Below are 23,230 nucleotides of genomic sequence, written 5' to 3'. Positions count from 1 at the left end.
TAACAGTAGCCCCCATGGGCTCTTCTGCAGGGTGGAGGGTGTCCCGGACGTTCTCATCTGTATGTAGCCTCCATCCAGCCAGTCTGCAAGCCATTTTTGAAGAGGTGGAGCAGTCTGCAGACGCACTTGCTAGGGTCTCTAGCTTTCACCTGCGGGTGCGAGGTTCGAACTGCGCAAGTTCGGCGAATACCCCACCCCCTTGGTGGGCGGGGTCGTGCTCAGAGCCAATGAGAGCTTGGGGGGTGGTGGGGTAGGGAAGCTTCCAGATAGGCAGATAGGGAGAAGGTTATAAAGGCGGTACGAGTGCGCAAGCTGGGAAGCCATGCAGTCCAAACGCGAATGTGAGGTAAGTGGTTGGATACTAGAGGGTTGATGAACCCTGGGCATCACTGGCGAGACGGGGGACGGACGCGGCAGTCCGCCATTCCAACCCACCCTTTTCCCCTCAGCTGTGGTGTGAGAGGGTGAATCCCGAGAACAAGGCGGCGTTGGAGGCGTGGGTCAGGGAGACGGGCATCCGGCTGGTGCAGGTGAACGGGCAGAGGAAGTATGGCGGGCCACCCCCAGGTAAGGTCGTCCCAGCCGTACGCCTGCTAGGGGGCTAAGCCAGCCTCTACGGCCCCGACTCGCCGCGTTCGGGGGAGGGAGGGGCCTGCCCCGAGGCTCCACTCGGAGTTTAGTCAGAAACCCCAAGCTACCCGTTACACGCCCCCCGCCCCCAGCAGATGAAATATGTAATCTGTGTCTTCCCACCCACCCGCCCCCTCGAGGAAGGGAGCAAGTCTAGTGTTAAGGTGCCAGCCCCATTGGTAATTCAGTCACTCGATTATGCCGACGACCCGGAGGAATACGGGTGTTTTACCCATTTTCACAGACGTGTGCACCCATACTCCCTTAGGACCCCGACCCAAGAACTTTCCGGTTGGATGACGGTGCCCTTCCCCACCCTCTTCTCCCAGGATGGGTGGGCAGCCCGCCGCCAGCGGGGTCGGAGGTGTTTATCGGGCGGCTGCCCCAGGACGTGTACGAGCACCAGCTGATCCCACTGTTCCAGCGCGTGGGCCGCCTCTACGAGTTTCGTCTGATGATGACCTTCAGTGGCCTGAACCGCGGCTTCGCTTACGCCCGCTACAGCTCGCGGCGCGGCGCCCAGGCCGCCATCGCCACGCTGCATAACCATCTGCTGAGGCCGTCCTGCCCGCTGCTCGTGTGCCGCAGCACCGAGAAGTGCGAGCTAAGCGTGGACGGGCTGCCGCAGGGCCTGAGCCACTGCGCCCTGCTCCGCGCGCTGCAGCCGCTGGGACCCGGCCTGCAGGAGGCGCTGCTGCTGCCCAGCCCCGGGCCGACGCCTGCACAGATCGCACTGCTCAAGTTCAGCTCGCACCGGGCCGCAGCCATGGCCAAAAAGGCCCTGGTGGAAGGTAGGACTGGAGACTGCGGGGGACCGCTGGTTGGGAGCACACACTTTATGCCGGGCACTTTACCTTTACAGGTCAGCATAGTTCAGCAAAGCGGGTTAAAGCTGCGAGAGCTTAGGGTCAGGTTTGAGACAGACTATTTGACCTCACGTTTTTATATTTCCACTGGTCCTACCAGCTATCAAAGACCTAAATGTAACACTTTCCACGCATTATCTCCTGACTTAACCCTACACACTAGTGAAACAGAACGTTGTCTCTCTTGAGATTGGAGACTGGTTTAAGGAAAATCGACTTGCCGGAGGCAATCAACTGAGCTTACCTTTTACACAATGTAGAACCTGCTTCCTGAGCCTAATTAAACAGCTTTTAGCACATTCTCTTGTTCTTGGCAAGTTCTTGGCAAGTATTCATGGTAAAGTTTAGCTATTGTGATGGTTATGAGGTAGACAAAGCCTGCCATCAACTAGTACCCCAAGGGAACTTAGAAGGTAGCAGTTATTAGGTCCCTTTGTAAATAAAGACAGTGAAGCCTAGAGAAGTTATTTAACTTAGGTTGCCTGGGGTCACAGGCTTCCATGGTGGCTCAGTGGTAAAAGAATCCAACTGCCAAAGCGAGAGACACACAAAAGACAGGCGTTTGATCCCCTGGAGGGGGAAATGACCACCACTCCAGTATTGCCTGGGAAATCCCTTGGACAGAAGAGCCTGCTGGACTACAGTCGATGGGGTTGCAAAGAACCAGAAACACATGCACACTTGGGTACCACCACCAGGAAATGGGGAGGTTAGAAATTAGATAGGCTTATGTGACTCCAGGGGCTTCCCTGGTGGCTCAGACAGTCAAGAATCTGTCTGAAGTGCTGGAGACCCAGGTTCAATTCAAGTGTCGGGAAGATTCCCTGGAGAAGGAAATGGCAATCCACTCCAGTATCTCTGCCTGGAGAATTCTGTGGACAGAGGAGCCTGGTGGGCTACAGTCCATGGGGTCACAAATTTGGACATGACTGACCAACTAACAGATTAAAAAGATGTGACTCCAAAGGACTCGAGAGTCTGGGAGTTTGGGCCTGGGGCTTAGACCTACCCTGTTTCTGCCTTTTTCCTGCAGGGCAGTCCCACCTCTGTGGAGAACAGGTGGCTGTGGAGTGGCTTAAGCCAGACCTGAAGCAGCGACTCCGCCAGCAGCTCATGGGTCCCTCGCTACAGTGCCTACAGCCAGAGGGCAGCCGATTAGCCCTGGCCAGGGACCAGGGGCTCGAGTTCCAAGGGTCTCAGGTTGCCTTGCAGCTGCTGTGCCAACGGATGAAGCTGGGCAGCCCAGTGTTCCTCACCAAGTGTTTGGGCACAGGCCCTGCTGGCTGGCACCGCTTCTGGTACCAGGTGGTGATCCCCGGGCACCCAGTGCCCTTCAGTGGCCTCATCTGGGTTGTGCTGACCCCAGATGGGCAGGATGGGCATGAGGTGGCTAAGGATGCAGTATCTGCACGGCTGCTAGAGGCAATAAATGAGTCTAGGGCCAGCCTCCTTTGGTCTACTGGGGCTGAGGCAGGAGGTACCATGGTTCAGCAGTGACCTTATCCTCTCCACAGGCAGCCTGTGTCAGCACCCAGCCCAGCAGGCCTGGGCAGCCGCTATGTGATCCCAAGAAGGGGAGGAGCCTGGGTCCTGCCCTAGACCTGAAACAGCCTCCCAACTGGGGCAGGGCCCCAGAACACCTGGGGGCAGCTCAGGTTTGGCCAAAGTTGTGGTGAAGGAACTTCTCTTCTCCCATTTTGGGGTTTCATCTGACCCCAAGGTGTTCTGTGTCACACACACACAGACACACACACCCTCTCTCCTCCTCCCACAGTTTAGTATGAATCTTTGCTTCTTATTTTCTTGTTTTGTCTTCTTTGTTGAAGTTTTTATTTGAGGGCTGGTGGAGCCAAAGAGTCAAACATCTGCCTTTGCCCCCACCACTTGGTGTTGTGGTTTTGGTGTATGTGTAGTTTTGAATTCTTCTATGCTGGTTGTATTTATATTAAACCCCTGGTTGGTGTATACCTGTGTCCGTGCTATCTTGCCCCAACTGTGGGCTTTGTTTTACACTGGCAGAGTGAGCAGCTGCCACAAAACCAGTACTTCCTCACACAATGTGCTGATCCTGAGCATCTTCTCATGCTGCACAATAGGATATTTTCAGTTCCCAGCCTCTCTAGTGATCCAACCCAGAAAACAAGACTTTTGTCCACTGAGAACCCATCCTGAGTTTCAGCTCATCCCTTCAGTCACTGTCATCCTCACTCTCCTCCTCCTCCAGAGTTGTGGCATCCTCTCCCTCTTCCCTCAGTCCTGCAAAGAAGTCATCAGTGCTCCAGGCCTTGCTGCTCAGTGCCTGCAGTGGTCCTCCCTTTTTCTTGCGTCGGCGGTAGTCATCCACCACCACAGCCCGCAGCTGGGCCATGTCCCAAAACTTGAGTCGCTGGTCATGGCCACTGCTGGCCAGGAAACGGCCACAGTGGGAGAGAGCTAGCTTCTCTATAGGCTCCTCAGCATGCTGGCCCACACTGCCCACCACTCGGTTCGGCAGGATGTTGACAGCCCTGGGCAGAAAGAAAAGTGTTGGGTTTGGGTTGGTTAGGTCTGCCCTTCCTATGACTTGAGGGCCATCTGGTTTCTCTCACCTGATGACTCCATCAGTAGAGCCAGTACACAGCAGACTCTCTGTCACTGGAACCATGCAGTCGATGGACTCAGCTCTCAAGGCAAAGCGGTCACTTGTGGCCCCAAAGCCATCCCAGTTGAAAAGGTAGATGGTACCTTCACTGGAGCCACACACCACCTTCTTCCCATACTGCAGGGAAACAGGGCAAAACATGTTTGTGGAGCCACATCAGATCAAGTCCCTATCACACCCTCATCTCACCCAACCCAATTGTACTTTCATAAGTGTGACAGAGGTGAGGTCTCCAGATTGGGCCTCAGAGAGCAACTCAAACCGGCGTCGCTTGATGTTGAAGACACCGAGGCAGCCATCTCCACTGTAGAGAGAGCAAAACAGCAGGCTTGGCTGGAGGTACTCATTGAGGGAGACATGTAATATAGGAAAAGGAGTGGGACACAGCTTTGAAGCTGTACCTGGCTGTCAGCAGCAGCTTCTTGGCGGGATCCAGAGCCATGTCAGCAATGTATTCCTCATGCTGCCGCATATCCATTAAGGGGCCCTCCTTCCTTTGGTCCCAGAGGCGGATGCCACCTGTATCATCCCCAGTGGCCAGAACATTCTCGTCCACCAGCAGCAGACTGTTGATGGGGGCACTAGAGACATAGATACAGAACTTCCTGGAGCACCTTGGTCCCAGTAGGGATGTACCGGTCAATCCTCATCTTTTATCTCAACACACCGTCGGCTTCCCCTTACCCGTGAGCCTTGGAAATGCGTCTTTCCAGTCGGCCCAGCTCCACATCTAGAAAATGGATGGCTTTGTCCTTGGAGACAGTAACAAGTTCTGGGGAGGAAACGCCCAGGTCATGGTACTGTTCATTGATCCCTTCCCACCACCACATTGCTGGCAGCCTTCCCTAACACTCACTCTGCCCATCTTCAGAGAAGACAACGGCTCGGCAGGACTTGAGGTGGTGACCTGAGGACCACAGCTCCTTGGTTTCTCCCTCTTGGCAGGAGTAGGAAAAGCTGGGGAGAATTGAAGAACAATGAATGACCCCAGACCTCACCTGGCAGTGTAGGACCAACTAGCCAACTTTCCATCTACCTAGGAGTTACTGATTGTACACCTCCAAGCCCAAGGAGCTTACCATCCCATTTTCCCATTTTCAGTGACTTTCAAATGTTACATCTTTTTTTCACTCAATGTATGTTTTGGGACCTCATCCCACCCCCATCCCTCTTCATCTTTGGAAACCCTAGCCTGGGGAAAGATTAAGTCTGAATCACTCTGGAAGTCCAAAACTAACACCAGAAGAACAGGCCAGAAGTTGAAAATGTAAAGATTAATAAAGACAGGGATCTTACACTCCAGGTCTATGGGAGCTAAGTGTGAAAGTGTTAGTCACTCAGTCGTCTACAACTCCGCAATCCCATGGACTGTAGCCCACCAGGTTCCTCTGTCCATGGAATTCTCAGGCAAGAATACTGGAGTGGGTACCCATTCCCTTTTCCAGGATCTTTCTCACCCAGGGATCAAACCCAAGTCTTCTGCACTGCAGGCATATTCTTCACCATCTGAGCCACCATGGAAGCCCAGGGGAGCTAAGGGAAGCCACAATTAATTATAGCACATTATGACAACATGCTGAAATAGTGGTAGGATGAAAAGGGAGAGAGAACAGAGAGATACCAGCCTGTAAGCTCAGCTTTAAGGCAAGTACCTGTCCAGAGATTATCCACAGTGCCTGCCTCAGCAGATCTTCAAAAAGGGTTCAATAAATGCTCTGTCCCAGTGTCTAACATGAAAAAGCTGCTTAATAAATATTCACAGACTGAATGAATACCTTGGAAGGGAAGAGAGTCCTGGAAAGCTAACCACATTGATGACACCTGAGTTGGATCATGAAGAGTAAGTAGTTCACCTGGCAGAGAACAAGGGGCAGATACTGGAGACAGATGCTAATATTCTTCCCACGGCAGAAAAAAGGGATGAGGAGAGTTCAAGTGGCAAGAGAGGTATGGCTAAATCTTGAAAGATGAGCTGAACTGGGCTTAAGACAATCATGCAGGCCAAACAGAAGTCTGAATTGAATTCTTTGGGCAAAAGGAACCTCTCTGGAATGGTCATGAGTTAACTTCAAGGCCTCCAGAAGGCAGTGGCTGAGGGCAGGAAGAGGAGACAAACAGAAGCCATGAGGGGTATGAAGAAAGGTGACTCCCAAGTACCTGACACTGTAAACGTGGACAGAAATAATAAACCTCTCTACAAAATAAGTATTATTGTTCTCATTTTGCTTTTTTCTGGCTGCGCCACTCAGCTTGCGAGATCTTAGTTCCCCAATCAAGGATCGAAACTGGGACCCTGGCAGTGAAAGCACCAAGTCCTAACCACTGAACCACAAGGGAATCACCCATTGTTCCCATTTCCAAAGATTAAAAAAAAAAAAAAATTTAACTTGCCCAAGGACACTGTAGCTAATGAAGGGTTTGGGATTTAAATCCATTAAGTAAATCTGATAGAACAACTCTCCTGGTTAGGGCCTTCCATGGCTTTTCACTGCTTCCAGCTTTTATTCTTTTATTTTTTATTCAAAAAGCAAACATGTATTGAGCACTCACCCTGGGCTAGAAGCAGCAGACATAATGAGAACTAAACAGACTACAGATTATACACTCCAGAACACCGTATTTCAAATTCTAGTCATGACCCATTAGTGAGTTGCAGTCAGCATTTTCTGTATGCCCACAATTACAATAGGATAAAATAAACCAGAAAATATCAAAGTGCACCACACAAAACATAAAAGGTATTTTTACTGTGGGGCGAGGTAAAAAGTTAAATTTTTTTTTTTTTTAGTGGAGGAGACAACATTCAAATTATTAACACAGATTACACATCATTATGCATTTTAGAAGGAAAAGGTAGATCTGGTGCCAAGGCAGATTCTAACAGGTAATCTAATTTAGTCTGCATCACCTTGGAAGAGTGAGGAGATGCTGAGAACTCTGGGACAATAGGTGCAAGAGAGGGAAATTCCAGGCAGAAGGATAACATGTGCAAAGGAGCTGAGCCTTCAAGGTGCATTTTTTAAAAGGTAACAATGAATAAGCACAGAAACAAAAAAAATCTGAACAAGGGCCAGAAGGTCAAGGCCTTTAACCAGATTAAGGAATCTAAATCCTAAAAACAAAGGTAAACTATTGAAGGGTAAACTATTCAAGGAAGTGAAGGGGTCGGATTTGTGTTTTTAAAACATCAGTTAAAGTGGGCAAGGAGGGAAAGCAGGGGGCCCAGTTGTTCCTGTTTCAGAATCAATACATATTTCGGTGGGAATTAAGTGTCTTGAAGACTACTTGTTCGCCTGCTTGTCCGGGCTCCGTCACGGCATTCCAGCCACTCTTTCAGTTCTTTCAAGAGATTTGTGTGGTAACCTGCTTAAAGCCGAACGTTATTAAACGAACTGGATAAGATTTGAGTCTTGTAAACTTAATCTCCCGGTAACTTTCTTTCCTCATCCCAGCTCCATTCCTGAGGAGCTTCCAGACTGAGCAGCCCTAGGCCCACCACACTCTTCACGCCCCCATCTCTGCCCCGCACTTACACGAACACGTCCCCGTCCACGTCCCCCGCTGCCAAGAGATCGCGGGCCGGATGGAACGCCAGCCCACTAGCCGGAGCCTCCAGGACGATATCTTCCGGAGTGTCCCGGATCCGGGCTGGGGCTTCTGTGGAGTCGGGATCCTCCTCGTCGCTCCCATCCTCCGCGGGCCTCTCCTCACACATGCGGTCCATGCACCAGATGACCTGAGCCGCGAAGGAACCGGGAGCTGAACCCAAGAACCAGCTACACAGCGGTAGGAATGGCCCAGGGAACCGCTTCAGGGTTGAGGGGCTGGACAGGAAGTGGCGTTTAGGCGTTCTCCGTAACCCGGAAGAGGCGGGGCCGGACTCGGCTCGTAGGTGGAAACGAACTGAGGATCTAGGCCGCTTATGCCGGGTACTTCCATGCGTTGCAATGGAGAGTTGCTGGGCTGGCTATACAGCACAACCGTCAACCCCCTCCTTGGCCACTTCACCTGGAGATGGGAACTGCGTTTTCCTGATCCAGGCTGACAGTTTGGTACTGCCTCCAGCAGTCAGCCATAAAGGCTAAGCCGGGAAGAACTTATGCTTTTGAATTGTGCTGAAGAAGACTTGAGAGTGCCTTGGACAGCAAGGATATCAAACCAGTCTATCTTAAAGGAAATCAACACTGAATATTCATTGGAAGAACTGTTGCTGAAGCTCCAATACTTTGGCCATCTGATGCAAAGAGTCGACTCTCAGGAAAAGACCCTGATACTGGGAAAGATTGAAGGCAAAAGAAGAGGGCGGCAGAGAATGAGATGGTTAGGTAACATCACAGATTCAATAGACATGAATTTGAGCAAACTTTAGGAGATAGTGAAGGAAAGGGAAGCCTGGTGTGCAAAAGGTAATGATGACTGCCTGCCCTCAGGGGAGGAGAGGAGGACGCCAGTCATTCATGGCTTGGTGAAAGACCAAGATGAGCCACAACCAGTTTGATCAGTAAGCGACAAAAGCCCACACCGCAAGAATTTGACTTGCCGGGGTCCCTGACAGCAGGCAGCCCACTCACACTTAAGCTGCAGCCGCGGATGGATACTGAACATCCTCGTGGCCAAACCAACAGTGCCCCACCAGTTCCTACTGTTTGGCTGCAGACCCTCAGCAGGACTGGGCTAGCAGTGCTGAGCTGGCAAGGAGTTGCTGAAAAGGAAAAATTGGCACAACAGTTCATATTCTGGTTACCAAAGATTCCACAAAGATGAGAGCACTCTGTATTGTGGGACACATGAGGAGGAGCCTGGGCTCCTGTCTGAAGAGAACGTTCTCACATTGTAGTATAAGGTAGTATAAGCCTTGTAAGACATCTTACATGCTGATACCCAGCTCCCTTAAGAAGAGGTGAAAGAAGTGAGGTTAGAGACCTCAGCGAGGCTCCAAGTCCCTGTATGGACTTGTGAGTCCTTGTTCCTCACTATGCAGCCACCTGGTTACTTCCACAAGGCTTGGTGGTACTTGCAGAAACTTATTTTAAACTGGTAGTCAACGGTCTGGATTTTATGTGACCCTCTAGGTATCTTCATTTGAGCCAGGTTGGTTTCTGTGACCTTTTCCCTAATTGTGACTGCTGACAACCACCATGAAATCAGGGTATCATTTACTGTCTGAAATTAACCCTTCTAGGTGTTATTTCAGACAGAGCCCAATTTCAGCCTCCTAGATGCCATGCACAAAGCTGGCTTCTTCAAAAAGCCCTTACTAGGGGGTATAGCTCAGTGGTAGAGCATTTGACTGCAAAAAGCCCTTACTCTCTCAAGGTGAAAGTAACCAAAGGCAATGGCTAAGGTAACCATCTAGCTTTTCTTGGATCCTGTAAGCCTTCAGGTTGTACCTCTGGGCAGGCAGTGGCAGCTATGGACCAGCCAGAAATAAATTGTGACCTTTGTTGACAAGTACCAAAGTGCTGGCAGTAAGCTGAGAAGAAAGGGATGGTGAAGGAGTGAGCTGAAAGCCAGAGAGCCCACACTTAGGCCCTGACAAACTGTTCAGTGTGTTGAAGGGCACCAAACCCCTCTTATCTAGGATAGGGATTCCTCAAGTGAGGGATTCCTCACTTCCCTTCCAACCCAGTAAGCAGTGATTTCTGCTTGGAATTACTGAAGATCCCAGGAGGGAATAAATCTGTGAAAAGTTTTTTTTGTTCCCAGAAGTGTTTCTCATCAGGTGCCTTCACCTAGAGTCCAGTCGTGCACAACCTTGGGATCAGACTGGCAGCCCATTGGGCTAACCTGAAGTCCCAGAGAACCTCTACCCTAAGACTAGGTCCCCAGATGAGTCTGATATTTAAGACCAATCATCCTTGTTTTTCTGTGCTATCAGTAAGGGTCATTCGTCCCTTCTCCACTGGGTATCCTGGCTACTATATATATTGCTTCAGTTCAGTTCAGTTCAGTCACTCAGTCGTGTCTGACTCTTTGCAACCCCATGAATCACAGCACGCCAGGCCCCCCTGTCCATCACCAATTCCCGGAGTTTATTCAAACTCATGTCCATCGAGTCAGTGATGCCATCCAACCATCTCATCCTCTGTCATCCCCTCTCCTCCTGCCCCCAATCCTTTCTAGCATCAGGGTCTTTTCCAATGAGTCAACTCTTCGCATGTTGTGGCCAAAGTATTAGAGTTTCAGCTTCAGTCCTTCCAATGAACACCCAGGACTGAGCTCCTTTACGATGGACTGGCTGGATCTCCTTGCAGTCTAAGGGACTCTCAAGAGTCTTCTCCAACACCACAGTTCAAAAGCATCAATTCTTCGGCGCTCAGCTTTCTTCACAGTCCAACTCTCACATCCATACATGACCACTGGAAAAACCACAGCCTTGACTAGACAGACCTTTGTTGGCAAAGTAATGTCTCTGCTTTTTAATATGCTGTCTAGGTTGGTCATAACTTTCCTTCCAAGGAGTAAGCGTCTTTTAATTTCATGGCTGCAATCACCATCTGCAGTGATTTTGGAGCCCCCAAAAATAAAGTCTGACACTTTCCACTGTTTCCCCATCTATCTGCCATGAAGTGATGGGACCAGATGCCATGATCTTAGTTTTCTTTTTCACTCTCCTCTTTCACTTTCATCAAGAGATTTTTTAGATCCTCTTCACTTTCTGCCATAAGAGTGGTGTCATCTGCATATCTGAGGTTATTGATATTTCTCCTGGCAATCTTGATTCCAGCTTGTGCTTCTTCCAGCCGAGAAATCTATTAACAGAAGCACAGCTCAGTAAAGGACTGAGCTGACTTTTTCCATGTGATTTTTATACAATCAGTGGGATTAGTCGACTTCTTGGTGTACCTGGGCCCTCAATATACATAAGATAAGACAGCAGGTTAACCAACTTTAATGGGATCAAAACATTATACAATAAAATTTATATACATTCACACACACACAAAAATCTTTCAACTTTTTTTTGGAATTGTATAAAGCAAGCAGTGGGGAGTAAATCCTTATGAAGATTATTCTTGGAGTTGGAACCAGAGATTTTAGTATTTTGGTCTTTTCACTTCAACTCTGCAATAGAAGGAGAAATGAACGTAAGATCAATATACTAAGCAATTCTCACCAGTCCCACAGAGGAAGAATGTTGCTGCTCACCCATCGGCTTCCATCTTCTTCCTCTTCTCAATGATCTGCAAGAAGAACAGTTATAGTTGACAAACTGCCAGTCTAAGCTCACCTGAAATCCAAGGCTGACCTCTCTCCTACTTCCATGGCTCTCCAACCCCTTGCCTGGTTCCTGAATCTGTGGGCCAGTATGTCTTCCCAGCTAAGGCTCTCCCACCCAGAATCAGTCCCACTTACCGCACTTATCTTTTTCCACTGGCGATCAAGCTCTGCTTTGTCATTGGTTTCCTTGAAGCGCCTGGTTTTCCGCCCTTCAGACATCTTGATGCCATACTGGAATGCAGCTCTGAAGGGAAAAAAAGGGGAATTGAGTGAAGAAAGCATCAGAGGTTGCAGAGCAGTAGCAAGATATTCCCAGAGGACCTATGAGCAGAGATCTGATTTCATAATGTTTCAGCCACACTACACCCTCTAACCACCCCCATCCCTCTCTTCACTCTTGGCTGTATTTAGTACCAAGACTCACTTGGGCAAAGCCTCCTTGTTGTTCATATACTCGCTATATTCCTCCTGGGTGTCAAAGTCCCAGCGGCCTAAAGGACCTTTCTTGTTACCCTGTTTCAGGACAGAATGGGGGGGGGGGGGGGGGCAGGGAAGGAAGAGTTGTCAGTGGAAATGAAATTTTAGCCCTTGATTAAAGCCAGGCTCTCCCATAATCCCAGGTTTTATCATCAATAAATCCTACCTTAATAAACAATAATAAGTGCTTACTATGTACTTACTATGGGTTAGGAAGATCCTCTGCAGAAGGGAAAGGTTACCTACTCTAGTATTCTGGCCTGGAGAATTCCATGGACTGTATAGTCCATGGGGCCGCAAAGAGTTGCACAAGTGAGGGACTTTCACTTCACTCACTCCTATGGGCCAGGCAATATTCTGCACACTTAACATGTACTTTATTTAATTCTCTCAGAAACTCTTCTGAGAGAACTTAAGAGTTCTCTCCATTTTCCTAATGAGGAAACTGAAGAATATGCAGTAACATAATTTGACATGGTCACAACACTAATACTTGGCAGAGCCAGGGTTAAGCAAGGCTCCAAAACAGAATTAAACCATGCTATTAAGCATAAAAGTACAGAGAGAACAAGGAAAAAGTTACATGACACTTCTTCACCTTTATGGGTGTTTGGTGCTTTTGTTTGTTTAAAAGTTAGAGGAAAATATCAATCCTGGCTATAATAAAACTCAAGTTATTTCCCTTCTTCTCCTGACAGTTATTTTCTAAAAACTGAAATTCTTTCTGCCCTTTTCTACGTGTGCACTAAAGACCTGCTTACTGCCTAAGATGGAAGTCAAAGCCTGGCACTTTATAGGAAATAAAAAGAAACACATTTTTGGCCCTATCTCATTTGACACTTTAAAACAGTTAAGCTGCCCAAGACCCCACAATGCCACTGCTCCTACTCCTCTAGCTGACTGGAAGATGAGCCTCAGGAAATGACAGCTGTTTTGGAGGAGGAAACAGGATATATGCTAAACAGTAACTGTTCCCACCCATTCTTCCAGCTCCACACCTGGTCCATTTTGCTATAATCCACCTCCTCATCACTGTCCACAGCCATGTCATCCATCCTAAAAAAAAAGCAACAGTTTAACAGATGGTGGAATTCTAGACACCTATGCTTCATTCAGAAACCTACCTACTAAGAGACTATATGCCTAGGAATAGCCATCCCTCCTAGGCCTCCCACACAGAGCCTAATAGAATACTTTGTCCAGTAAGAAGTACCTCTGGGTTCCAGCAAGTCAAATTTCCACCTCACTTCTACTACCCCTAACCTTGTTCTCCAGTCATCCCAGTCCACCTTCTTCAACAGAGTCTCGGGACTGCCCTGGTAGTCCAGTGCTTAGGAATCCACCCACTAAAGCAGGGGAACAGGTTCAATCCCTGATCTAGAAAGATTCCACATGCTGGGGGGCAACTAAGTCTGTGTGTCCCAACTATTGAGCCTGACCTCCGCAACAAGAAAAGCCACTGCAACTAGAGAGTAGCCTCCGCTCGTCGCAACTAGAAAAGACCCGCACACAGCAATAAAGACCCACCATAGCCAAAAATAAAATTAATCAAAAATAAATAAAAAGCTATGTGACGATTATTATTAAAAGAAAAAGTCTCACGTACGTGGCTGGATAGCACTCAGCATAGCTATTGGACATGCCAAAGAAATCTCCCAGCTGCTTCTTGTCCTCTGGCTTCTTCAGCATATGCTACATTAAAGAATATAATCCTACCAACAGCAGAAAAACTTCAAGCAGGAAGGGCCAAGGGCTAGAAGCCCCAACATGAAAACTCTTAAAAAAAGGGCTAGAATGTGAATGGGTCTTTTGAAAAAGTGGAAAATCATAACTTCATCCTTTTCAAAATCCAGCACAAAAAGATAAGAGCAAGACATGTGAGGGTGGGGGATAAGGGGTGGTGGTTATGGGGAAGCAGGTGGAGTTGGAATGAAAAGAGAACAGTTTGCTAGAACCCGTGAACACACTGAAATAAAGGATATGATTCAGTGCCTTCCCAGCCAGCAGATCCAGCAAACTTTTCATTGATGGACTTGATCAACTCCTTGGCAGATCCGGGTCCTGCGCAAGAGAGAACTCTGTTCAGACTCTGAAATAAGGAATTTACAACCTCTTCCCTACAACACCCTTCCCACCTGTGCTTTTTGTAAGAACATTTTTTTAAGCAACAGAATTCTTTTTTAACTAATGAAGTTTTAATCACATTTCAACTCAAAATGAGCTACTCTTCTTGAGATGCAGTTGTGTGCCCAGCATATCCTTTGCTCAACCCGCCTCACATCCTCAGAACCCCACAGCTGGGAGAATTACATCAAACAAAGCAAATATGGCCTACCATTGTGCAGGAAGAGTGAATTCCACACTTATCTTCTATCTACCCCATAAAGCAAGACATGGATCTTTCGAGAACCCAGAATCAGAAGTTCCCCAGTCCTGCCCTTGGCAGCTCTGAACTGAGTCAGACTCTCAGTCCAGAACAAAGCAGCACTGCCAAAGCCAATGCAAGATGCCACAGGTACAACTCACCTTTGTCAACATCCATGGGCTGGAAAGAAAACAGAAACTGAAGTGAGTGTCACCAAAAAGGATGCCCACTCATCTTTCCCTCAAGTTTGAAACAATTTGCTACCCCACCCCTTGCCCACATTTCCAGGACAGATTACTTGACCCAGTTGCTGCTATGGAGCCATGAGGCACCTATATAACTCATGGGGGTTCTACACCTGGTTGGGCAGCCGCAAAGATGGGCAGCCCCTCCATCTGGTGCCCGGGACTCCCACTCACCTCATCGTCCACTTTTGGCTTCTCAAAGTAGCTATGCCTCTTCTTCTCTTCTTCTCGTTCTCGGTCCCGCTCCCGCTCTCGGTCTCGTTCTCGCTCCCGCTCTCTGTCACGGTCTCTCTCTCTCTCCCGATCACGCTCCCGTTCCCGGTATCTCTCCCGCTCCTTGTCTCGAGGAGTCTTGGTTGTGGAGGGCACATAATCCCCAATATCTTCAAATATACTAGGAAAACAAATCCCAAGCGGACAAAGTCACACATATTTCCATCTCCCCCAACCATTTCTCCAGATTCTCACACCAAGGCTTCCCCCAAATGCCAAAGACAGGAAACCCAGAAGACCTTCTTCCCTCAGACTAGGAGTCAGGGGCTAGGACACATACTTCATGTCAGCTTCCGGGGGTTTCTTCTCTTCCATTTTCCCTGTAACATAAAGAGAGTAAGGAAAACACTCCTGAGTTAATTTCCACCCAGCCTCACCATGCTCCCCAGCTCTCAATACCCTTTTATACATCTTCTTTTTAAAAGATGGGACAACAAAAGCTATCCCTACTTCCCCTCCCCATGCCTCAAAACTGACCACTGCTTCCTGGGTGGGTCAAGCAGACAGAAACCAGATGTAACTATCCCCTTCCTAATGCTTCATCGCTCCCATTTTTCTCTGGTCCCCAGGAGCCTCCCGAAGTTCTGGAAACAGAAGGCTCCAGGAGACCTTGGTTCCATCCTCAAATGCCCCTCAAAGGGTAAGGTTCCTCTCCCTATCCCTCCAGGTTACCTTTATCTTTCTTTTTGAGCTTCTTGTTGCGGGTACCCTGCCTCAGATAGGAAAGGATCTGGGTGAGCTTACTGATGACAATGTCATTTGTAGTCAGTGTGGTCTGGGCCTGAAAAATCCAAGAAGAATGTTATCCCACTGAGCAGGACTCTCTTCATTTATTCATTCATTTACTTTAACAAACTGAAGGATGGGTGAAAATTAACTAGGTGAAGACAGGTAGAGTAAGCATTGTAAGAGGACATTCCAGACAGATGAAACAGCATACAAAGGCCTGGGTCAAAAGTGAATCTAGTACATTCAAGAAAGCCAGGATGATTGGAGAACAAACAGGGAAGCGTGGTAAAAACAGGTTGCAGAGGCTAGGGCCTTTGGCCATGATAAAGGCTAGGGCCTCACAGGCCATGATAAAGATTTTGCTTTTTATTCTAACAGTAAGAAATCATCAAAAGCTTCTAAACCATGATGAAACAAAATTCATGTTGTGGAATGATCACTCTAGCCATGTATAAAAATAGTGGAAAAGAGGATGGAAAGACAAGGGGAATGGTAGTGGCCATATAGTACAGGGTTTCTATTTGAGGGTGATGAAAATGCTTCTTTTTTTTATGAAAATGTTTTACAATTGACTTTGATGCCAGTTATACATTCACAGTATATTCTATGAACATACTAAAAGCCACTGAATTGTAAAATTTAAAGGGGTGAATTGCACGGTATGCAAATTACATCTCAATAATAATAAAAGTAAATACAATACTGAAAGGGAAACAGTGGAAGTGTGGAAACTAATTAGGAGCCTCTTTTAATAGTTTCAGCAAGAGATGATGGCTAAGACTGGAATGTTACTGCGTTACTGGCAGAGACAGAAAAGTCAATGGATTCAACTGAGATTTGGGAGGTTAAAATGTGGACAGGACTTGGTTAAATGCGGTAGATGAGGCTCAGGGCAACATCAAGGCTGATTACCAGGTTTAAGGCTCGTGTGGCAGGCTCCTGGGACTTGGGTCACTCACCTCCATGGTGGGGCAATCAGCTTTGCTGCGGATAAGAGTAGTGGGGATGTCTGTGTCGGCGTACTCATCATCCAGGTCTACCACATAGGCCATGCGGCCTGGAAGAAACAGCTCATTCCGCTCATATGCTTTGCTCTTGAAGAGCATGCGGTAAACATTTCGGCCTACAAAAAGAGAAACAGCAGCAAGTAGCCAGTAAGAACCTTCTACAACAACAGCTGCAGTTTACTTTTAGCTGATAAGTATACCAACGCTGAGAGTTAGGTGATTTACTACCACTTAATCTGACTGCTACACTCCTAGAGCTACTAAGAGACAGAACAAAGAATGGGACCCTGGCCATTTAATTCCAAAGTCTGAGCTCTTATCCACCCTTCTTACATTGCCTTCTAAATACTGTGAGCCTAGCATTGTATTAGGCCCTGTGAGGAAGAAGGATGAAGTTTAAGGTAATACTGATGAAGATTTGAAGATGGGGAAAAATAGCACTACAACATGCCCAATGTGATAGGCATGTTATACATTATCATTTCTCTTTGTCCCAATAATCCCAAGAGGTGAATATTAACCCCCTTTTGCAAGTGGACAAGCAGGAGCTGAGAAATTGTGTTGGTTGCACCCCAAATCACATGCCTTGCATGATTTCACCACAGGAGTCAAATGCAGGTTTCCGAATTTGGAGTTTTTAATCACCAACCATGCTACCTCCCTTAATGGATAAGCCCAAATCTGAGAGAGCTTCCAGTCTAACTGAGGGGACATTAGTGCGTGCGAGTGTGCTAAGTCGCTTCAGTTGTATCCGACTCTTTGCGACCCATACTATGGACAGTAGCCTGCCAGGCTCCTCTGTCCATGGGATTTTCCAGGCAAGAATACTGGAGTGGGTTGCCATGCCCTCCTCCAGGGGATCTTCCCAGCCCAGGGATGGAAACTGCATCTCCTGGATCTCCTGCATTGGCAGGCAGTTTCTTTATCACTAGCGCCACCTAGGAAGCCCAGAGACATTAGTAATATATGTGAAGTAACTACCGGGGACATTAGTAATATATATTAAATGAATAACTCTACATCTGAGTTCTATTAAGAGTAGTAGTATGTGGGAGCTACCCGCTTTAGGGACAAAAAAAAGAGATAAAAGTAGGTTGAGGGAGAAGGGAAGCCTATCCTGCCCAAAGCACTAAATTCCCCACAAGTCATCTGGAATGCAGAGGCACTAGGACAGAAATTCTATACTCACCCAAACGTGTTTTAAATTCAATTTTATTTTCAGGATCCTCATCTTTCCTGAAAAGACAGAACATTCTTGCTAAATGTGTTTCTATGTTTGGCCCCACCTTTCTAAACTCTCAAGCTCTCCCTAATGTTTACTTACTTAGTTTCCTTCTGGGGCTTTTCCATCATTTCTTCCTCCTCTTTCTCTTTGCTGGCAATTTCAGCTCGTACCTAACAGGAAAGCACTTAAGGTTTACCCATTTATTCACTTTACATATCTTTACTGAACACCATTATGCCACACTATGCCAGGAACTAAGAATTTAATACTAAAGAAAACAATATAGTCCTTGCTTTAATGGGGCTTATGAAAAGAAATGCAGACAAATTAAACAATTAAACAACAAAGTGTGATAACTGCTATAAATAAAACAGAAGAGCTACACAAGTGTGCAGGTAGTAGGAGGTGAGGAGTGGGGAGACAACCATACCTAGGTGATGAGGGAAGGTTTGCTTCCCCAAGAAGATAAAACTGAGGCTGAGACTTGAAGGACAAATAGCAACTAGTCCTACAGAAGGGTCACCGTTAGACCTTTTAGATGGTTTGAATTAAGAGCAGTCTCCCTCGTCACCCTTTAGGCCCTTACAAGAGCATTCAGCATGGCTGTATTACTCTCCACCTACCAACCAAGGCTCACCTTTTGAAGCAGAGCAAAATCCAAGCCTTTCACCAAATGGGTATGTTCCATGTCACCACCCAAGAATTTAGACTCCTGGATCAACTGTCTTCTTTTCTCTGCAGCTGATTTGTCCCTGGAGAATGAAACAGACCACGTAAGAACCATCATTTGAATAAATAAATTGAAAAATGAAGCCTAGAAAAAAAAATAACCATCCTTTGTGAGCTGGAAGTGCCTCTTGAAATGGCTTGGTATGGGGAAAAGACTTTCCAGAGCAAGGAAAATGAGAAGAATTCATACTGCCGCTGTATGACTCTGCAATGCTGAGAATCATGCCCTGGCCCGCTCAGTACTCACGCCTCAGCAGTGGGGCCCACAGCCCTGTAGTTAGCTGTGGTGCTAATCAGTTCCGTTTCCTCATAATCTTTGTTCACGCCATCCCGCCGTTCCTTGGCACGGTCCCGGTACTTCTCTGCTAGTTCTCTCTCTCTTTCAATTTCTTGTTGGCGAAGCTTGGCATAATAACTGTGACCAGGGAAAGGCAAATGTGTGAGGCTCAACCTGTTCCTGCCTGTTTCTTTATACCTTCATCCAACTCTCTATGCTGAAAGCTCATATATGTCCTGACAGAACTGCTGGTCACCTCTTTTTTTGTTTTTAGTATTTATTTGTCTGCACCAGGTCCTAGTTGCGACACAAGGGATCTTCAATCTTCACTTGGGCATGTGGGATCTAGTTCCCTGACCAGGGATTGAACCCAGGTGCCCTGCATTGGAAGCACGAAGTCTTAGCCACTGGACCACCAGGGAAGTCCCTGGCCACCTCCTGACAGTCCTCAAAATCAGAACTACAGCATCTTCCAGCTCACAGATATGCTGTTCTAAAGTCACCTCAGTATATTCCATCTGTTGCTTCAGAATCCTTCACTATCACCCAGTACTATATCACTGAGTCTCTACAGGTATGAGACTTTTCCATATGGCAACCAGAAAGTCACCTGAATGTTTATCACCTTCCAAATTTCACCTGAAAATAAGCCATTTCTTACCAGTCCTCCTCAAGAAGAAAGGAAAAAGTAAAGTTCGAGATCCAGGAAGCTTGGTGTCATATAAATAATGGCAATGACAATGATGGTGGCAACCAAGATTGACTGGATGGTTACTATATGCCAGGAACTGATACTAAGTGTTTACATGGACTGTCACAGTTGATCCTCATGACAACCTAATAAAAATTATTATCACTATCTTGATTCTACCCATGAGAATATTGAAGATTAGAGACATTGAGCAAAATGCCCAAGAATATCCAGGCTAGAAACTGGTAAAGGCGAGATTAAAACACCACAAGGTGGCTCCAAAGCCCTAAACTGCCCAATAAACTACATTCTAAATATCATTCCTCTCCACTACGAAAGCAGAGAACCTCAAGGCAAGAAAGGAAAACCTCAATCTCTTGGCTCCTAACTAGCCCCTATTCCTTACCCCCAAACACCATCCACCAAAAAACCCAATACTCCTCCACCTTCCTTTACCTTTTCTTTTTTCTCCTTCGTGCAGCTGGATCTTCATCCTCATTGTACTCCCTTGGCATTCTAGCAAAAAAAGAAATTCACTGATAGCAAAATATTGCCACAGCCCCAGAAATCCCAAGAAGTGGCCTTAAGGATTAAAGAAAAGCCTAGAATACTGACCAAAGCAAAAACTGTCCAGTTTTAATCAGGCAGAGATCCATGTCAATATTTGTAGGTGAGTCCTTCTCAAATTTTAGAAAGTATCACAACCATGTGAAAGATTACTAAAATTATATATACCCAAATATCTGCCCTAGAATCTGAGTCTGTGGGGCTGGAATGGATCCAGAAACCTACTTATTTAAGCACCAGCAGCAACTCTAGTTGGTCCAACAAATGGTCCGTGGAACATACTCCGAGAAAAACTGAGATCCCTAGAGCATCCCAGTCTTTCCTGGAGCTTCAATTTCAAGAGGGAGAGAATCACAACCATGGACTTCAAAAAAAAAAAAGGCTTCCAAGTTCATAAGACACCTAGTTCAATAAATTTTCCATAGGAAATAGTCAGAACACAGACTGGATTACCCCAGAACTTACTCATGGTGACGTGACTTAGAGGGTGGTGCAGAGGTAGGTGCAGCCCTTGGGGTCATGAGAAGTTTCCTGAAGTCTTCATTAGTGAGTTTTGATCTAAAGGGCAAAAATTTTTAAAAATTAGTACCCGAAGAGAATTGGAAAAGGAATATGTAAAAAATATGGTTTCACTTTACTAGAAATCAGGGAAATACAAGCTAAAACAAAGACATGCCCTTTTTAATGCATCAGTGCTAATGATTAAAAAGTTTGATAAATCAAGAATGAGTGAGAATTTGGGAAGTGGATATTCTCTTATCGCTAACAGGAATATAAATCAGCACAGATAACTAGGAGGACAATTTGGCAGGATCTTTCTTAAAATCTAAATGTGTAATATCCTATGATGCAGCAACTCCATTCATGTCTATTTAACCTGGTCAATTACTGGCATTATATGCATAAGGCCTGTAAAAGAGATCGAAGAGTTTTGAAAATAATAAAAACTTGGGAACAACCTAAACTCTCACTGGAGACTATTAATAAATAGACTGTGACAGTATTTCCCAAGTGTGGAGAACATACCACTGATGGTATAAAATGTAATTTTAACTGGTACAATGACCAAACTCAAGTAAGTTTCCTTTGAACTCTCTTCAGAGTAGGCCTCTTCCTTGGCCTGCTGAGCCCACTATAGCAAAGAATCCTGCTAGGTCTCCCCAAAAATGACTCTTCAATACTATGAAAATAGGAATTAAGACTATTGCAAAAGGGGGTAGGGATGAAAATTCAACTCTGAATACAACAGAGACAAAAGGGAATTTATGGAAAATTACTCAGACATCAAAGGTAGGGTGGAAGAGGAATTTGATTAGATATCGAGAGGCGTGACTGGATCTCACTGATTGATTGATTGATGGTATTTTCCATACCCTAACAGAATTCTTTGCTACAACTGGGTTCGGGAGACCTGGTAAAAAACATAAGCCCTGCAGAAGCCTGACTAGAGTTAGGTCAAGAAGGGAGTCCTTCAGCAGAGGTGTGCATTCCTACTTCGGGGCTGACTACATTTCCACTTGGGGTCACTAGGACACAGCTATCCCATACTATAGAGTTCTGAGGGTGGGATTTTAGGGTCTGAGCCCTGGCCCTGATCCACCAGCATTTTTGAAACCTATGTGGGGGATGTGCAGCCATCACAGTTGGTGGCACCAGTATGGAATCACTTCTGTGTGTACTGTGTGGCAGAGTCCAGCTCCAGCCATCTGGACACTTACTACATGAACCTCACATGCCTCTCCCTGCCAGGTAGTCTGAGGACCCATGCTCTCGTTGGAGGGCCATTGATGAGAAAAGGCATGAGCTAAGAGAAAGCCAAAGGACAAGATGTGAGGGAAAATGAAGGCAGGGTATCTTGCCTGGGAGGAAGATGAAGTTGAATATCACAGTAAGGGTGAGGGTTGGTCTCTGTTGCTGCTGAGGCAGAACAAGAATCAAGTAGGACTGGCTATTAGTATACTTGATGCCAACAAGTATGTAGGTAACAAGCAGGGTAGGAAAAACTTTCCCTGTACCCTCTTATATTCTGTACCAGAGATCTACAAATTAAACTGACAAAAGACAAACTTAAAAAAAAAAAGGAGTCCTTGTCACTGCCATGAAAAAAGGTAAAGTGGTTACCTCTAAAATAGGGACTGAAATTGGGTATGTTATCAAAGATAACATTGCCTTCATTCTGATGTTTTAATTTTATACAAAAATTAATTCCTAAATAATGAAAAATTAAACATAAATTTTTAAAAATTAGCACTCACCCTGCCATTATTTCCCCTCTAACACTTTGATGCAGTTGGCCTGACCCAGTTAAAGTTCACAGAGATAAAGGGGCAAGTGGTATGATTCTCTGACCATTCTTCCTGACAAGACATTGAGAATTCTTTCACCATCACCACCACCACTTCGCTCATTCCCCAGCTCATTTTCACGGTTCTACATCAAAACACTCACTGGTGGAAGGAGTGAGGATCGTCCACATCGTGGCCATCTGGAGCCAAGGGGTTAGAGAACGGCTCGCCTAAGAAAAAGAATTGATATTAATTTAATCAATCTCTTTAGAGTCAGATCCTGTGCAAAATTTGGGGATTCAGTAGTGAACAATACAGATGTCTTTTCCTGTCAACTTGCTCACAATCTGGTGAGGAAAAAAGTCAACAACCGCGACATTGACAATACAATGTAAAAAATGCTGAAGCAGAAAAATACAAGCAGCTACGGGAGAGCAGAGGACGGGACCCCTAAACCAGGCTGGAGGATCAGCCAAGAAATTCTAAACATGGCATCTAAGATACTACGCGAAAGATAAATTGACGTAACTGAAAATTAAGTGACAGAGGTTGGGGGAGGTTCACAGATAAATCTTATCTGTCGTGGGCTGGGGCAAGAACAAGATTCAGGGACAATCTGGAGCTTCCCGGCCTCATTCGGGGCCCAACTGCTTCGCCAGGCTCTAAGCGTCACACTCGGCCCGCCTCCACTCCGCCCCACCCCCCCACATATACGGCTTAAATTCTGAAGGCCAAAATAACACGCCAAATGTCCCGAGTCCCGCGGGGAAAAAAGAAGAGATGACCCGAGCCTTACTATCTCGCTCCGGCATTTCGTCCGCGGTGTTTCAACCCCAACAACGACCGAGGATCCGGTAACAACACAGACGCTACAGGAACTTCCCCACAATGCACCTCAGGAGACCACCCACAATTCCTTTCGGGCCCCAGGTTTTCCGTCTCGGCAGCGGGCGGAGAAATCAGAGCAGGAGTTGATTGGCAATGCTTTTATTGCATTGGCTA

General features: G+C 46.6%; 3 protein-coding genes across 3 annotated transcripts; 1 reads left to right on the top strand and 2 right to left on the bottom strand.

Annotated features, from left to right (window-relative positions):
• Nucleotides 1–46: 46 nt before the first annotated feature.
• Nucleotides 47–3,185, top strand: DND1 (DND microRNA-mediated repression inhibitor 1). The gene is made up of 4 exons (XM_043913020.1): nt 47–346; nt 450–567; nt 960–1,421; nt 2,530–3,185. Exons 1-4 carry the CDS (start codon nt 323–325, stop codon nt 2,991–2,993), a joined length of 1,068 nt encoding a protein of 355 aa, XP_043768955.1. The 5' UTR covers nt 47–322; the 3' UTR covers nt 2,994–3,185.
• A 109-nt stretch (nt 3,186–3,294) lies between these two features.
• On the bottom strand, nt 3,295–8,173 carry WDR55 (WD repeat domain 55). The gene is made up of 7 exons (XM_043913018.1): nt 7,671–8,173; nt 4,994–5,094; nt 4,822–4,909; nt 4,539–4,718; nt 4,342–4,441; nt 4,085–4,254; nt 3,295–4,003 (listed from the first exon to the last, which is right to left on the bottom strand). Exons 1-7 carry the CDS (start codon nt 7,859–7,861, stop codon nt 3,685–3,687), a joined length of 1,149 nt encoding a protein of 382 aa, XP_043768953.1. The 5' UTR covers nt 7,862–8,173; the 3' UTR covers nt 3,295–3,684.
• A 2,840-nt stretch (nt 8,174–11,013) lies between these two features.
• On the bottom strand, nt 11,014–23,176 carry IK (IK cytokine). Its single transcript, XM_043913004.1, has 20 exons — nt 23,025–23,176; nt 22,392–22,458; nt 20,409–20,501; nt 19,833–19,892; nt 18,656–18,823; nt 18,317–18,431; nt 17,779–17,849; nt 17,644–17,690; nt 16,407–16,570; nt 15,391–15,499; nt 14,999–15,038; nt 14,620–14,839; nt 14,362–14,380; nt 13,818–13,896; nt 13,442–13,522; nt 12,834–12,891; nt 11,783–11,871; nt 11,494–11,602; nt 11,287–11,321; nt 11,014–11,202 (listed from the first exon to the last, which is right to left on the bottom strand). Exons 1-20 carry the CDS (start codon nt 23,038–23,040, stop codon nt 11,175–11,177), a joined length of 1,668 nt encoding a protein of 555 aa, XP_043768939.1. The 5' UTR covers nt 23,041–23,176; the 3' UTR covers nt 11,014–11,174.
• Between the last annotated feature and the right edge of the window lie 54 nt (nt 23,177–23,230).

Source organism: Cervus elaphus, chromosome 9 (genome assembly GCF_910594005.1).
Source record: "Cervus elaphus chromosome 9, mCerEla1.1, whole genome shotgun sequence".
NCBI classification, from domain to species: domain Eukaryota; kingdom Metazoa; phylum Chordata; class Mammalia; order Artiodactyla; family Cervidae; genus Cervus; species Cervus elaphus.
This window is presented reverse-complemented; position numbering and strand designations above follow the sequence as displayed.

Excerpts from the sequence above, each read along its gene's own strand:
- WDR55 (XM_043913018.1), bottom strand. The coding sequence starts at position 7,861 with ATGGACCGCATGTGTGAGGAGAGGCCCGCGGAGGATGGGAGCGACGAG. Across the intron at positions 4,719-4,821 it reads CGCATTTCCAAGGCTCACGG|TGCCCCCATCAACAGTCTGC; the intron begins GTAAGGGGAAGC and ends CTATGTCTCTAG. Across the intron at positions 4,442-4,538 it reads AAGCTGCTGCTGACAGCCAG|TGGAGATGGCTGCCTCGGTG; the intron begins GTACAGCTTCAA and ends CTCTCTCTACAG.
- DND1 (XM_043913020.1), top strand. The coding sequence starts at position 323 with ATGCAGTCCAAACGCGAATGTGAG. Across the intron at positions 347-449 it reads AGTCCAAACGCGAATGTGAG|CTGTGGTGTGAGAGGGTGAA; the intron begins GTAAGTGGTTGG and ends TTTTCCCCTCAG. Across the intron at positions 1,422-2,529 it reads CAAAAAGGCCCTGGTGGAAG|GGCAGTCCCACCTCTGTGGA; the intron begins GTAGGACTGGAG and ends TTTTTCCTGCAG.
- IK (XM_043913004.1), bottom strand. Across the intron at positions 15,500-16,406 it reads CTGATTGCCCCACCATGGAG|GCCCAGACCACACTGACTAC; the intron begins GTGAGTGACCCA and ends TGGATTTTTCAG. Across the intron at positions 11,872-12,833 it reads ATTATAGCAAAATGGACCAG|GGTAACAAGAAAGGTCCTTT; the intron begins GTGTGGAGCTGG and ends GTCCTGAAACAG.